This window comes from Xenopus tropicalis, chromosome 6 (assembly GCF_000004195.4).
Source record: "Xenopus tropicalis strain Nigerian chromosome 6, UCB_Xtro_10.0, whole genome shotgun sequence".
Lineage (NCBI taxonomy): Eukaryota > Metazoa > Chordata > Amphibia > Anura > Pipidae > Xenopus > Xenopus tropicalis.
In genome coordinates, this window is record NC_030682.2 from 113,303,672 (window position 1) to 113,319,523 (window position 15,852).

The 15,852-nt window shown below is 36.9% G+C and overlaps 1 protein-coding gene across 3 annotated transcripts in view; it reads left to right on the forward strand.

Moving 5' to 3' along the window:
- The window catches only part of LOC100488828 (chloride channel protein D-Like), a 71,071-nt gene that overhangs the window by 30,330 nt on the left and 24,889 nt on the right, over positions 1 to 15,852 (forward strand). For all 3 annotated transcript variants that reach the window (XM_002934109.5, XM_031903794.1, XM_031903793.1), the window contains 2 exons: positions 5,691 to 5,857; positions 6,766 to 6,942. In XM_002934109.5, the coding sequence (XP_002934155.3) occupies positions 5,691 to 5,857; positions 6,766 to 6,942 (344 nt within the window). The remainder of the gene's footprint in view (positions 1 to 5,690; positions 5,858 to 6,765; positions 6,943 to 15,852) is intronic.

The following is a 15,852-nucleotide window of genomic DNA, read 5'->3' on the forward strand; positions in this document are numbered from 1 at the left end:
TAGTAAAACGTAGGGAAGCAGGGGCATGACAGACACGTTGGACAGACTTAGCCACTCCCAGTTGCAGGTGATTGGTTAGTTCGTAAGGGGTATAAAATGCTGGTAACTGTTCCCGCTTCTCACTCCATTTTAGTCAGCAGAGTAAAACGCCCACCCTCCCTCCCTATAGAGGTGGAGGTAGTGGAGTGTTCGTTGGCGGGTGATTAAGTTGGGGGAAAGCAATGGTTGGGTTAGGAGGGGAGTTTTATAGTTAAGTGGGGCTGGCATGCTTGGAACCTCAGGGGTAAGAAAGTGGATTAGGAGGTGAGTTTTGTTGGGTAGTTGGTTCCGGGCCAGAAGGGCAGCTGGCAGCGCCAGTTGCGCTGCGCAGTTATTGGATTGTTACAGTGTTTGGCTATTTAAAAGTTGATTTGTTTGTTATACAAACATTTGTGTTATGTTTGAGATGTTGTTTCACATTTGTTATTTATGTTATGTTTTAAATTAAAACTTCACTTGTTGTTAATAAATTTTCTGCGGCCATTTTTATCCCAAGAATTGGTGTCTGTGTGTTTACTGGGGATGGTAAGTAAAAGAGGTAAAAAGGGGGTTGTTGGTTGGGAGAAGGGCGGGTCAAGTTCCAACGTTACTCATGTCATGTAATTAAACAGTAATAAGTAACGAAAACAATATCATTATCAAATAACCTATAAGTAAGTTTCTCTTAAGAACAGTTTCATTGATTCTTGGAATGCTGTTATACATGTCCTGGACTGGAGTAGGAAACAGGTGGAAATGTACTTTTCACCCTGAGCTTCACAAATTTCCATAAAAGCTGAGCAATGTTTGATTGTATAACTGTGGTGGCAACAAAATGCATTTCATTGCATCTTGTTGTTCATGAAACCACTCTTTAATTTGTCCGGCTATGTGCATGGTGTGTTATCTCTGCTTGAGGCAGTAGTTACAGCTTTCCTTTTGAGATTAAGTCGCATATAGAGCCTTTTACTATGAAAGAAGACACAAGCCAGGTTTACAAGGCAGTGATTCCACTGAACACTTGCACAACCCCCTCGCGTGCTGCATGGTAGCATAGCACGCTATATACACTTCATTTGTACATATTTTACACCATTTCCCAAGTGCAGAAACCATTTTAAACAGTTTGATAAATAGGCCCCAAGGCCTTTATTGCATTGTAAAGCAGGTTCATTTGTTATAATTTTTCCCTAAGGTCACAGAGTTAGAAGCAGTTTTATCAAATTTCAAAAACAAATTTCTCATAAAAAATGCTACATAGTGATTCTTGATTTGTTTAATTATCATCTGTCACCCAAATTTTCTTGATTATGAAAATGCTTGTGAAAAGGTGAAATTGTTTACAAAAACAGAAATCATTTTTTTTCTTGAGAACTGTCAAGAACGTGGAGTAAAGGAAAGATTTCTATTGGAAGGCATGCTAAAGTACCTTTTGGTTTAAATGGAACTTGGTTAGAAGGACCACGTTTTGTCATTTTGCTAAATTTTGTTTTGGAATCACTACTTTAGGAGCCATTACTGAGTTTATGGGAAGTGGTTGCTTACTTTCAAAAAACTGTTTTGGAATGGCTACTTTAGGAACCATTACTGAGTTTTTGGGAAGTGGTTGCATACTCTGCATTATATCACATTCCCAAGATAAGCAGCTGTTTCATTGAGCTCAACAATCCTTTCACTTAAATGTTGACAGCTGATATGCATTTCATAGTAAAATTGTAAGTCAGTAGATGCCAAGCAAAGCAACAAAATAACAATTTCACTCAGGGTCAGAACTAGAAAAAGTAGGTGCAGTTCAATCAAGGATATTTGAAGCTTTGATGTCCCACTTGTTATCCTCTGACTGTTGTGGAACTATACTAACTGACCTCAATGTTGGTAAAATTCAAGCTTTTAAATTTATTTCTTGCGTTTTTTGTGCTAACACTACATTCATGCCATTTTAGTTATATAGGAGTGAGTAAGCCCCCAGCCAGAAGTGTAAATATAGTGATTTTGTTGACATACTAATGCAAAATCAAAATTATAAATATATGCAAAACTACAAAACCATATGCAATTTAATTTTTTTTTGCTTTAATATTAATCAATTTATAAATGGATCCCTGTTTCTTTTACTTAAAAAATTGACTCATTTTGTACATTATACTCCAAATCTTTGTCTACTTGATAAATGTCATTACATTATGCAGTCCATAGTCTTATCCATGTACTAAAATGTGCAATAAATACGGTATTTCCTCTGCGCAGATGGGTTTTCAGTGTGTGTGGCTAGGCTTCTCCACAATTAGATAAATGTTTCACACTTCATCTAAATTTAAGGTTTACCCAACTGACATATTAACCATACCTTTTTATTTGTGTGACTAGTCAGTACAAAGCTGATTCTCATCAGGATTTTTTTCAACAGCTTAAGAAAGCCAAAAAAGCACTTATAGCCGAACAGGGGCAGATGTTTCTGGTTCCCCTCCCCTTCCTTCCCCCCAAAAATACTGGTAAAAGCTTGGACTCTTTCCTGGGTTTGTATTTCCCAGGAGAGAATGCCAAAAGAAGCTGTAAATTATTTAGCACTGTAGTTCAGAATATGTTATTTAAAGAATGAGTGAAAAGCATTTTTCTTCTGATTTTAGCTCATTAAGTCAGATGTTATACTTACACAGAGTTCAGTCTGAGTTTGAGCCAGTAGTAGAACCTTTTCCCCAGGGCACAGATATTACTTCGTCCAGTGGCAGAAATGTCAGAAATCCGATTGAATATTTCCATGCTTATTCCCATTCTACTCCATTGTACATTTTGCGGTGGCAGTTCCAGCAGTGACAGTTGTGTCTCATTTATCTTTTGCAAAGCCTTTTATGGATACCCCCTATATTCTCCTATACCAGATATTGTGTGCCTCTAACATACCTCCTAACTAGAACATCTTATTTAAAAAGTAAATTATATTCTTTCTTCATTGCTTGTTTATAAGGTGTGTCCACATACCCCATGATAGCACAGTTATAACATAAATAGGTAAACAATATATTTTTTAGTACAAAAAGGAATAGGGGGAGCACACACCAGGATAGCAGGCTGTGATATGCACACGGCGCTACCACGCTCCCCAATAGCCCCCGACAGGGCCAAAATTCAAAGGGAAAAAGTAGAAGTAGAAGCGGGGCGCCGGGCAATAGTTTAGTAAAACATGTATTTATTTCCATATCATTAAAAACATGAAAAACATAGAAGAGCGTTCTCACCTATACAGCTTGACGCGTTTCGTGGCTAGCATGCCACTTCCTCAGAAGCTGAATTGTAACTCAGACCACCACCAGTTTTTAACCAATTAGTCCCAAAAGAAAACACACCCACTAATCTATCATTAACCTCATGAGTGAATAAAATCAGTTAAAAACATATGCATCCAAAGGATAACAGGGGAAAAGTACAACCAAGCACATTAACCCCCTAGCCCCAAAACTATCATTATAGCAACATACCATATGAATACATGGTTGATCATACCAAAACAATGAAAAAATACATATATCTCATATATAGGTCACGGAGTCATAATGCATTAAGGGTGTAATGAGTCAAAACTGGAGTAGCCCTAGACTCTAATAAACACAGGTTTATAACATAAATCCTAAAAGGTGCAATAGTAGCTATCATTTACAGTAACACGATATCTCCCATTCCCTATTAAGGCCCCCATACTGTTCCATTGTTTTAAGGCGAAAAATCCATTGAATTCACTCTCCAATAGCCTATTATCCAAGTCACCTCTCCTTATGTTAACCCTTGGGTTATCAATTATTTGGAAAGTCACCCGACCACCATCACTATGTCTCTCTCTTATATGTTTAGCAATTGCCGATTTGTAATCCTGCCTCTCTATAGCTGACAAGTGTTCCAAAAATCTGGTCCCGGCTCTTCTAATTGTCTTACCGACATACTGGGCCCCGCACTCACACGTGGCTAAATAAATGATCCCTTTTGACTGACAATTGAAATATTGGGGAATATCAAAAATGTGCCCTGTGACAGTGCAGGTAAAGGTTCTGGAAACATTAATAATCCCACAGGCCTTACACCTATTCCTTCCACACTTATAGGTGCCTTTATGGCGCAACCAAGTAGGCTCCTGTTCCTTCCTGCCTGACAAATATAAACTTCTGGAAATCCATGAGGAAACATTTTTAGCCCTCCTATAAGTAAAGCGGGGAGTAATGTCCAAAACATCAGGAATAGGTGTAAGGCCTGTGGGATTATTATTTTCCCCTGTTATCCTTTGGATGCATATGTTTTTAACTGATTTTATTCACTCATGGGGTTAATGATAGATTAGTGGGTGTGTTTTCTTTTGGGACTAATTGGTTAAAAACTGGTGGTGGTCTGAGTTACAATTCAGCTTCTGAGGAAGTGGCATGCTAGCCACGAAACGCGTCAAGCTGTATGGGTGAGAACGCTCTTCTATGTTTTTCATGTTTTTAATGATATGGAAATAAATACATGTTTTTACTAAACTATTGCCCGGCGCTCCGCTTCTACTTCTACTTTTTCCCTTTGAATATATTTTTTAAGTTGAAGTAATACTAAGAGATGGTTTTATTCGAATTATATGGGCACAGGTAAAACAGTAACAACCCATAGCCTTGAAATAATGTCAAGAACAGGACTGGAAAAAGCAGAAGGGAGATCACACCTGGAGAAACAATACCGAATTGCAGTTACAGTAGATAAGAAAAATGGATGGTGGGGCCAAGCATTCTTAATTGTTACAAGCAGGGGAACAAGTAGGGGAACAGCCACCTTAACAGAAAAGTATATCCAGGAACTCCAACAAGTCTAAAATAATAAATAAGTTAGCAAACTAAAACATGGCCAAAAATTGCCCTTTAAGCTTCAAGCCTCAGTTCCCCCAAGAGACCTGTTTAGCTTATTAGTTACAATTGTATCTCAGTGCAGGTGTGGCTTGTTAACTTTTTGGGCTCTCTGCCAAAAGCTCATTTATTTAATTAAATGTGAGAAACAAGTGCAGGTGAAGCTTGTTAAGATTTCTGGGCTCTTTGCCAAGTTACTTTTTAATTAAGTTTGTATCTTATCTAGAGTTCAGTGCAGGAGATCAAAGAGAAATGAGGGACTTTTCAGTAAGAATCCAGGACTGTGGGCTGAGCTGTTAAAAGAGGGACTGTCCCGCAAAAATTGGGACAGATGGGAGCTATGCAAACATTTGCACAGAACTCAAATTTTTATAAAATGGTAAAAAAATTCACAATAGTGAAACATGACAGAAACATTTGCTATAAGCAGGATTGATTTTTTGTTTACTGGTCGCTCAAATAAAGGCAAAGATTTAAATGAAAGAGCTCTTAGCACATGATAAACTAAGAGCTTATCACTTTTCTTTTGCTACAATAGAGTCTCCATTTAAAAGACATCTTTGTAAATAGTAATCTTTATTGTATGCTGTTTGTACTGTGCCAAAGGTCCTACCTGGCCATCCCTGGTTCCATATGGGTCTTCCTTGCATAATGTATGCAATTTTATCAACATTATTCATGCTATTGCTTCTCTTATTATTAAGCAAAAAGTTGATGGAAATCACTAGATATAACACTATGTCACTTTAAAGATTTAAATTAACTTCCTGAAAATACTAATGGCTTCTGTACCTTGCTTTATGCTTCTAGGTGGAAATAACAAATGATGTACAGTCTATTCTTCTGATCATGATTGCTGTATTGGTTGGAAAAACAGTGGGAGATTACTTCAATAATTCCTTATTCAGTTCATTACTGCACCTGAAGTGTATCCCATACTTAAAAGCGGTGCCCAATGTTGTACATGGAAAAAAGAAGTAAGTTCAACAGACTATACCTTGTACCCATAAAACTCCCAAAGAACACACAAAACTTACTCAGTCAAACCTGTTGGTTCCTATACCAAACCATGGTTTTCATATTGGTATCATAAAGGATTGAATTTTGGCTTGAGCTATGAATGAATAAAGAAATTTTGTAAATGATCTTCTAGTCAAAAAACACAATTTGGGTTAAAATTATGAACCCTTTGATGGTTAACTAAAAAGAAATAGATTGCAAGCTTATGGGGTATCACATCTTCATTCTCCAGGCAATTGCATAGGATCAAGCAGTTTAGTGAAGGCTACACCCATTTTAGGCTCTAGACTTTACAAAGCTCTTTTACTTAATTACACCTTATAGAATTAAATTATGAGTCAAAATGTTTTCATGAAGATTGAAATAATATATAGGATCCATATATTTATTTCTAAAAATGCAAGTTGAGCTAAATACACACTTTTACATGATTTTATTATATTCCAGTTGGTTTACTATTCTCACACTACAGAGGTATAAACGTGCTTTGGTGCATAGAGAAGCCCAAAACAGGGGGAAATTGATTTGTTTCTTTTACCATTTTGCTATTTTTGCTATTTTGCTATTACAGTTCTGGGTATATAAATACAGCATTAGTTGTGCTTTGCAATTTAGCCAATTCATGCTGTTCCTTTGCTTAATTAAAACCTGCAGTTTGTTAGTTGTAGAAAAAGCACAGGCCTAAGTAATGCTTTGTAAGCAAATCTGAAAGTTAGTTACTTTATTATAGCTGCACAAAGATTGGCTGTTTATACAGCATTTCATATTGGAACAATTTGTGAACTCAAAAATTGCTCATCTGATGCAAGCCTTCATTTCCTGATTACTAAAATGACCCACAGCCTATCTGTTTTGTGTCTTCTAGGGTGAATCTGGAGTTGTTCACTGCCAGAGATGTGATGCAGTCATGTACAACAATCCACCTTCAGGAAAATGTATTTTTATTGGCTGAGCTTCTCAGTACCACAAGCCACAATGGCTTCCCTGTGGTTTTCAGTCCAGCACCTGGCCAAGAAGAGGTTTTCCTGGGAACAATTACAAGGTAAAGGGGCCTATTAAGGCAGGTGTTATACAGGACTATCCTTATGATAATAAATTATAGTTACACAACTTGTACTTACATCAGATATCTGAAAAGTATGTCACAAAAGGATATCTAGTTTGTCCAGAGAAAATCGAATGAAACGCTATTCATTTTATCTTATGCTAGGGAGGAACAAGGTGAATGCAGAGAATAGGGATGATTATTTATAGGCTGGAGACAAGTGTTTTACTCTCTTATTGGTTATGTGTGAAATTACTTGAGTACCCTAATAATCTGAAGCACTAGTTTACAGCCCCATACCTATCCATGTGCAGGAGGGTGGAGATGTAATCCTTTCCTTGTGCCTAGTGGATTAACAACATTAAAGGAGCAGTAACACCAAAAAATTATAGAGTTTTAAAGTAAATAAAATATAATATACTAGTGCCCTGCACTGGTAAAAGTTGTGTGTTTGCTACAGTAACTCTACTATAGTTTATATATAATAAGCTGCTGTGTAGCCATGGGGGCAGCCATTCAAGCTCAAAAAAAGGAGAAAAGGCACAGGTTACATAGCAGATAACAGATAAACTCTGTATAATACAATAGTGTTTTATCTGTTATCTGCTAAGTGCCTGTGCCTTTTCTCCTTTGAATGGCTGCCCCCATGGCTACACAGCTGCATTCTGTATATAAACCTTAGTAGTCTTTCTGAGGCACAGGCCCGGATTTGTGGAGAGGCCACAAAGGCCCGGGCCTAGGGCGGCAGAAGTTTAGGGGCGGCATGCCGCCCCGCCGCAAGAACATTTTTTAATTTTGCTCCCATACGGAGCAGTCGGGACCTCTCCCCACTGCTCCGTATGGGAGTTAAAAAGAGCGTTCGCGCATGCGCTGGCGCTTTGCGCATGCGCAATGGGGAGCTGGCGCTTTGCGCATGCGCACTGGGGGCGCGCTTGCGCATGCGTACCGGGGGCGCATTTGCGCATGCGCACTGGGGTGCGCGTTCGCGCATGCGCATGGGGGACTCCCACAGGGGCGGCCTCGGGGCGCACCAAAGAGAAATCCGGCCCTGCTGAGGCAAACACGCCATTTGTACCAGTGCAGAGCAGCAGTACATTATATTGGAATTTCTTTTATACACTTTCATTTTTTGGTGTTACTGTTCCTTTAAGTTAATGCTGGAGGTCAGCAATTACAACTACCCCAACTCATATGCCTTAGCATGGGGCAGGGGATATTAGCTAGTGCAGTTTCATGCCTTTGACAATCCTGTCCCCTCAACCCTTTGCTTTTGGGGAATGAAAGGCTAATACTCACAGTCATTACAAGTCATATGTAACCTTGACAAAGGTTTTATGGAAGACCGAATCGTTCGAATAACAAATAAACTTTATTTCTTTTTCACCATACTTTTAAGTCCTGTGAGTGCCCTGCTTTATATGACAGTCTACATTTACTCTTTTGCGTTGTGCACCCAGGCATTCTCTCAAATAAGTAAGTGCAGCTATTTTTTACATTATACATATAGGTTTGGGATCCGTTATCTGATCTGGAAACCCGTTATCCAAAAAATTCTGAATTATGGGAAGGCCATCTCCCCTAGACTATATTATAAGCAAATAATTATAATTTTCAAATATAATTTACTTTTTTTCTGTAATAATAAAATGGTACCTTGTACTTGACCCTAACTAAGATATAATTAATCCTTATTGGAAGCAAAACAATCCTATTGGGTTTAATTAATGTTTAAATTATTTTTTTAGTAGACTTAAGGCATGGAGATCCACATTATGGAAAGATCCCTTATTTGGGAAACTTCAGGTCCACAGCATCCCTGGGATATTGCGCTAATATATGCATATATATATATATATATATATTCCTAGGCAAGTCTCACTGACAGGTTGGGCTCCAGTTCTGTATACCCTCCCACAAGGATCCCAGCTAAGCATGCCATAAAGGGCACTTCCCATAGCAGGAATATTTTTTTATGTTTTCCTCATAATATTTGAGAGATACTGTTTATGTATTATGTAATTAATTTTTACTTGAAATAGAAAACAATGATGGTGTTAACTTCCCCTTGAAAGTGTGTGAAATAGAAAACAATAATGCGTTTAACTTCCCCTTAAAAATGTCACTGTCACTGACTATTCTATTTCTTCTATTCTATTTCTCAACTATTCTAAGCCTCTATAGGACTCAATGGTTCTCTGCAGTTTTAACCTGGTATGCTTTTTGTCTAAAAAAGTCACATAAAGTTTTATAAATTGCAAACATTCTTGGATTTTTAAAACATTATACTCAGAACTATCCACATTTTTTAGAGAAAAAACTGAAACAATAGTATACTGTCAAAAACACAAATCTCGAAATAACAACATAAAAAAAAATTCGAACCTTTCCCAAAAAACCTTAAAAATTGGACCCTAAATATAAGGTTAACCAGAAAGTGAGGTTACATAATTAAAATAAATCTTTGAGCCTTCATTAAACCTTATTAGATCTGCAATACACCAGTGCAGGAAGCCATAAGTGGAGTAGGGGGAACTAGGTGGGTGTCTACCTCTTCTGTATCATATAAGGAAAGCATTCCTAGCATTCCTATGCATTACAGTTAACTGAAATATGCAATTTTATTTCCCAGAGATTTCCTTTTGTGTTAGCCTTTCATATATCAAGAAAGGATATCAAAAGAAGGTATTTCTGTCTGAAGTAGAGGTTCTTGCAAGGTGAGATGATATCTCAGTACTGAGAAACTTGCCAGCCCTCTTTACTCACAAAACATGTATGAAGAAAATTAGTTTACCCTTTTCCCTAGATTAGACAAAAGTACATGACACAGAGCTATATACATTAATAACCACCAAAGTACTGTATATGCAGTAAGTGACTGTTTTTCCTTTTCCCCAGGAGATATAATGCCTGAAATAGGGCACTATATATTATTTAGCCATTGCCCATATACAGTCTATGATGTTACAGAATCCAGAGCTCATCTTGAACACTGTATACTGATCTGCCCTGGGGTTTCACACTATATACAGCACACAAGTGCACATACCTATATGTAAATACTTCAGAAAATCGAACCCATCCTATGCTGGTGTTCCTGTGTGATTTAATATGTAAAAGGCCATATCATGTTTCGTGTACTAGTCTGTCTGGTGAGGGTTTATAATGATCGTCATCTGCTGATTGTAGTATATGCTACATACAAATATTTCTTTATCTCTGCTACATATATTTCTTTTTTGATGCTGCTACTGTTCTATAAAGTAAAAGTGTTATATCATAGTAATGTATCTGTTTGATGGTGTTGTATAAGTCATAGAGAGGGTGAAATATTCAGGTGTTCTCTGGACTGATGCCATATGCTCGTGGTCACTTTCATTATATTCACCTTTGTTTCTGTGTATTCCCAGCAGAGGTATTCAGTATGGATGGTATTCCATTATGCACAGTGGAGATGCTATGATTTATTAGGGTTTACTGTCGTAAACAGGTACTTGCAAGATGTATGATGTCTTTTATTGCACTTATTTGTATTTTATCGTCATGCTTTCAGAACCTGTCTATGTTCTGATGGGCTTTTCTAATCTTAGGGCATAACAGTAAGCTCACATTGCTACACAAAACCTATGAAACACTCCTTCAACTTCCTTTTTGTGATTTATTTCCCTTTAAATATCAGAACACAAATGCATTTCCCTTCTTAAAGCAATACAAAAGAACTAGTCAGATCTTGTTATGGGGATGATTACTCATCTATCAGGGAACTGGAAACTAAAATATTAGTATAATGAAGCTCTTTACTATGATTTCTTCTCTGTTTTTTACGTGTAAGTGTTTGCAGCTGCTATTTCTATACATTTTTCATACATATTTCCCCACAACTAATCCGGCTTGCCACAACACAAATGATGCCAAATTCTTACACGACAAGCTGCACATAACACATCCTGTGTGTGAATAAATCTGTCATTTAAGCTTGAGCATGCAGAACCTAAATATGGCTCTGGGTGGTAGGAATCAAACCATCTGGTTGAAGTGACATGACATCCTATTGCTTAAGGCTTACGCAGATATACAGCATTATACTCTATAAATGCACTTAGTAACATTGCATTAGTGTTGTAATGGCCCTACGTTATATCACTTACTGTAAACTCTCTGTGGCAGGGTCTCTATTCTGTCAACATTACAGTTATGGCTTCATACACTTACATCAGTATTTATATATGTTTATTCTACTGAAAACATAAATTGTTAAGCAGTAGATATTTACATACCATAATACCAAGCAATATCAATTAAAGTGTCTGGGAAGGACTATCCCCTATACTTATCCAAACTGTCTTTTAGTCAAATAGGCGCAGTCCAAGCATAGTACATGTCACAGGATCAGCTTTCAGGCATAGCATATACTGTGCAGTATAATGGTGATGGCCTTATGTTGCTGACGCCATGAAAAAGTGACACATTTTGCCCAGAAGACTTCCTTAAGCATGTCACATCATCAAGAGATGCCTCCATCATTAAATACACGCATCCTGTTATGTAACCAATTAAATAAGGTATATAAAGTCACTTGTTATTAACATATATATGCAAAGCAAATTTACCATACCACAAACCAATAATATACATAATACAACCAGTATGTATTATAACTATGAAATACAGCTCCATCCTCAAACTCCATATTAGATGCCCAGAGCATATTGGGAAATGTAGTTAGAAAATGTAATCCAGTACTTATTATATCCATTCATAGATTTTAGAACCATATAAATGAATGACATTATTCCAGATTCTACAACTGATTTGTCTTAAGTACTATTAAAGTAGGGACCAAAGGAGCAATGTCCACATAGGTAAGACCCTATTAGTTTTTTTTACCTGTGCCAGTTTCTGTCCTGCCTCACAGAATGTGATGCGTGGCAGATTTGATATTCAGTGGCATTACTACATGGCAACGAGCCCTTCCCCCAAAAAAATCGCAGCAGTAGGTGAGTGGCCATACAGCAGATCCCATGTAGGGCTATACAGCAGATCCCACATTATGGGCCTCCCTGTCCTTGGCCACCCCCACCCCGTGGCTGCAGTCCCTGCTTCCTCTTAAGTTAGCCCAGTGCTGATATTTTTTTTAGGTATCTTAAAGATTGGTCTCACTGAGTGCATACAGCACTCTATATTTAGTTATTTTAAAGCACAAGTAAGTCTTTTATTTTAAAATCCCCTAAAATTACTTATACAGCTTGTACAGCTCTCTCCCTGCATTTATTTTGTTTCTCTATTACAAACAGCTAAACTGCAGCTCTTTTACTGACTTCCTTGTCTAGCATGAAGCTACACCCCCTTCTGCTTTCTGAGCACTCCTTCTGTCTCTGACTATGAAGACCTCAAAGAGGTGCCTACTTGGCATACTCACTGCTGCTGCTCCAATTAAGATCAATCAGGTATGCGCAGTAGGCACTTATTTTAGGTCTTCATAGTCAGAGAGAGAAGGAGAGAAGGAGCTTCATTCTAGACAAGGAAGGTAGTAAAAGAACTGTAGTTGAACTGGCTGTAATAGAGAAACAAAATAAATCTGGATACAGGGAGAAAGGTATGTTATTATGGGGGCTGTACAGAGTAATTTTAGAGTTAAAAACTAGTGATGAGCGAATCTGTCTCATTTCGCTTTGCCATAGAATTCGCGAAATGACAATAAAATTCGTGAAGCAGCAAAAAATCTGCGAAAAGCATTGGTCGCACTTATTTTTGCTGCCTGCGTGACAAATTTTTCCGTACCAAATTTTCAGTACATTCTTGCATATAAACTGTGTTGATTTGATTAGTAGCTTGCAAGACATATGCCAAGGTATTACACATAGGGGCTAACTTATCAATGTTTGAATTCAAATTTTTGCTGTGATTCAAATTTTTTTTGCTATAATTTATAAATTCGGATTAGGGTTTACAAAACTGGAATATTCTGCATTTATAAGGTAAAAAAAACTTTAACGTAAAACTTCTGCCCCTAAAAGCTTGCGAGTTTATGTAGAAGTCAATGCAAGTTGTCTTAGCAAAATGTAAGCAATTTTTTAAAAATTTTGGAGAGCTTGTAGACACATTAAAAATTATGAGAATATAAAATGTACCTTGTATATATTTTTATCAATAAAATACGCATTAAGCAAAAAAAAATAAAATAATAATAAATGATGAGAATGTTAATTTGCCACATTCTAGTTTTTTCATGGTTTTAAACTGTTTATATTCAAGTTTTTCTTAACAAGTAAGCACACATTCAAATTAGGTAAGTTTTGGGGTTAATTCAAGTTAGAAAAACAATAAAAATTCTAATTTTGATAAATAGACTTCATAGTGTAAAATGCAGCTGTAAATGAAATGCACTTTATACTGTAGCCAAACAATTTCCTTTGTCCCCACTTGTATTTAGTGGAAGTAGTTATTGTTGGGTGAGTGAGTGTTGTTGGATGCACTTTCTGCCCGTTTTATTTATATTTTTCTTGGGCACTTTCATACATGAGTTTAAATATATAATATATTGCAATTTTTATTTCTGAAATGATTTGCTGTACACAGAGATTACTGCTTTGTCTGTTACTTTTAGACTAAACATGAAGCAGAAGCAGCTTATGCATAAAGTTCACTTACAGTAATACAGCAGCAGCTTTATTTCACCAGATAATAATATACAGTATTTTACCTTAGGAATTATAGGAATTAGAGAAAAAAACAATCTATTAATACATTTTAACATCTTTCTATATATAAATAGTACAGATTTAGATCAGTAATCCTGTGAGAAACAAAATCCAAATACCTTAAATGGAAATCTATACCCCCAGAATGCATACTTAACCAACAGATAGTTTATATCATATTTAGTGGCCTATTAAAGAATCTCGCCAGTAAATTAGTTATGGGCTGTGTGCTCCCTCAGAGATCACCTGACAGGAAATAATGCAGCTCTAACTGTAAAAGGAAGCAGTGTGGGAATAAAAGACAGAATTTGTCCATTAATTGGCTGATGTGACCTAAAATGTATGTGTGCCCTTGGTTTGTTTTTGTGCACCGTGACTCGTATTATTCCACGGGCTGGCCATTAGTACTTAAAATGGCAATTCTCTATTGAAGATTACCCAAAGGCACATACTACTAAAAAAGTATAATTTTATGAAAATGGTTTATTTAGATGAAATAGGCTTTTACATATGAGCTGTTTTATGCAATATATATTTATACATTGTTTGAGGGTATAGTTTTCCTTTAAAGAAGCATAGTTACAGCATATAAAAGTGAAGCCAATGATTAGAACTATCGCTTTGATATGAAAGTCACCCAGTCCTACAGAATATATAATTCCTGTTGCCATCAATCCCACTTTAAATTATTCACTTTATTTTTGAAGTTTAATTTGCTTACCAAACTTGCTGCACTTAATCAACACCATGTGAGTGGGCCATGTTGGTATGATTATCTTCATAAATTGTCTTTGGTTGCCCGTTGCACACTGGAACCCTGGAACACCAGTGTGATGACAGGACTGTTATGTAACTGCTAAGTGTAAAATGTTCGAATGGGTATAAGCGATTTTAGAAATTTTCTAGAAAGTAGCTTTACCTTTGTCTTTGTGTAAGTGGAATAACGTATGCAACACACACCAGATATAACAGAGATCAGTTACAACACACACCAGATATAACACACACCAGCAGGTATAAAACAGACCACATATAACGCAAACTAACAGGGCCACCTGCCTCTGTCAAGATTCTCTGCAATCTTTTGCTTGATACGCAAGTTACAGTACTTACGTTTCTAGGCAAGTTTTTTGCGAAAGTTACGTAAATTGCGTTTTGATTGCGTAACTTATGCAATGTGCTTAACGTTCGTGGCCAGGCCCCCTTATGACAAGAGATTTCAAAAGGGGGCCTGGCCAGTCAAGCAAAAGAAAAACTTGACAGGGGCAGCAAGGGGCAAATTACTGAACACCTATGAATTAAAAAACTTAAAGGAGAAGGAATGTTACACCAATTGTTTGTTAACTGAAAAAATAATGCCTTCCTGTAATTGCATCATTTCACCTATATTGTACATTCCATCTTTCAGTTAGATGAAGTTAAGCAAGAACAGGTGCAAAGTTTGCTATAGGCCAGGGGTGTTAAACTCAATCGCATAAGGGGGCCGAAATCTAAAACACAGGCTAAGATGCCTGTGTTCTACAGGTCATCACCTTTAGCAACCAACCAGCAGGTCACTTGATTCAAAGCCAATATCTTATTGGTTCTATAGAATGCTATAGCTACACAAATGTTGTGCCTTTTATAACTTTCCCTCATTGCATTGAGTTAACAGACCAGTCACTCTCAATTATCATAGCTTGAAAACCTGGGCTGAGTTTCTGTTGTAGCTCATGATAAATACAACAGTATTATTTTCTTATGACCACCAGGGAAAAATATTGATGGTGCCTATCATTTATCTGTGCTGTGTGAAAGCAAAAATATACAGTGAGGAGATGTTCTATAAAACTAACAAGCCATGCATTCTCTCTTCGCTATTTATTATTTATAAGATACTTTACAATAACCAGAAACTACCACAAGAAGCCAGTATAAATAATGCTACTAAGATATCAGAGCCCTAAAGTTTTCTACCATTCCCTCTGAGTCTCTACCCTCTAGCATGCAGGAAAGCAAGATCAGAAGGAATAAGGTGTTAAAGGGCTCGATTAAGGCTAATCAAAAAGGCGAAAGCCTTCATGTAAGGCCACTTTAATATCTCTAACACTGAAAAAGATAATTAAAAAATAATTTGCACATACATTTCTGCTAATGTGAATTTTATCAATCAAGTGGCTAATAATGTATTGTGATAATGAATGCCCAGAATTACTTTAGACATGGCAGA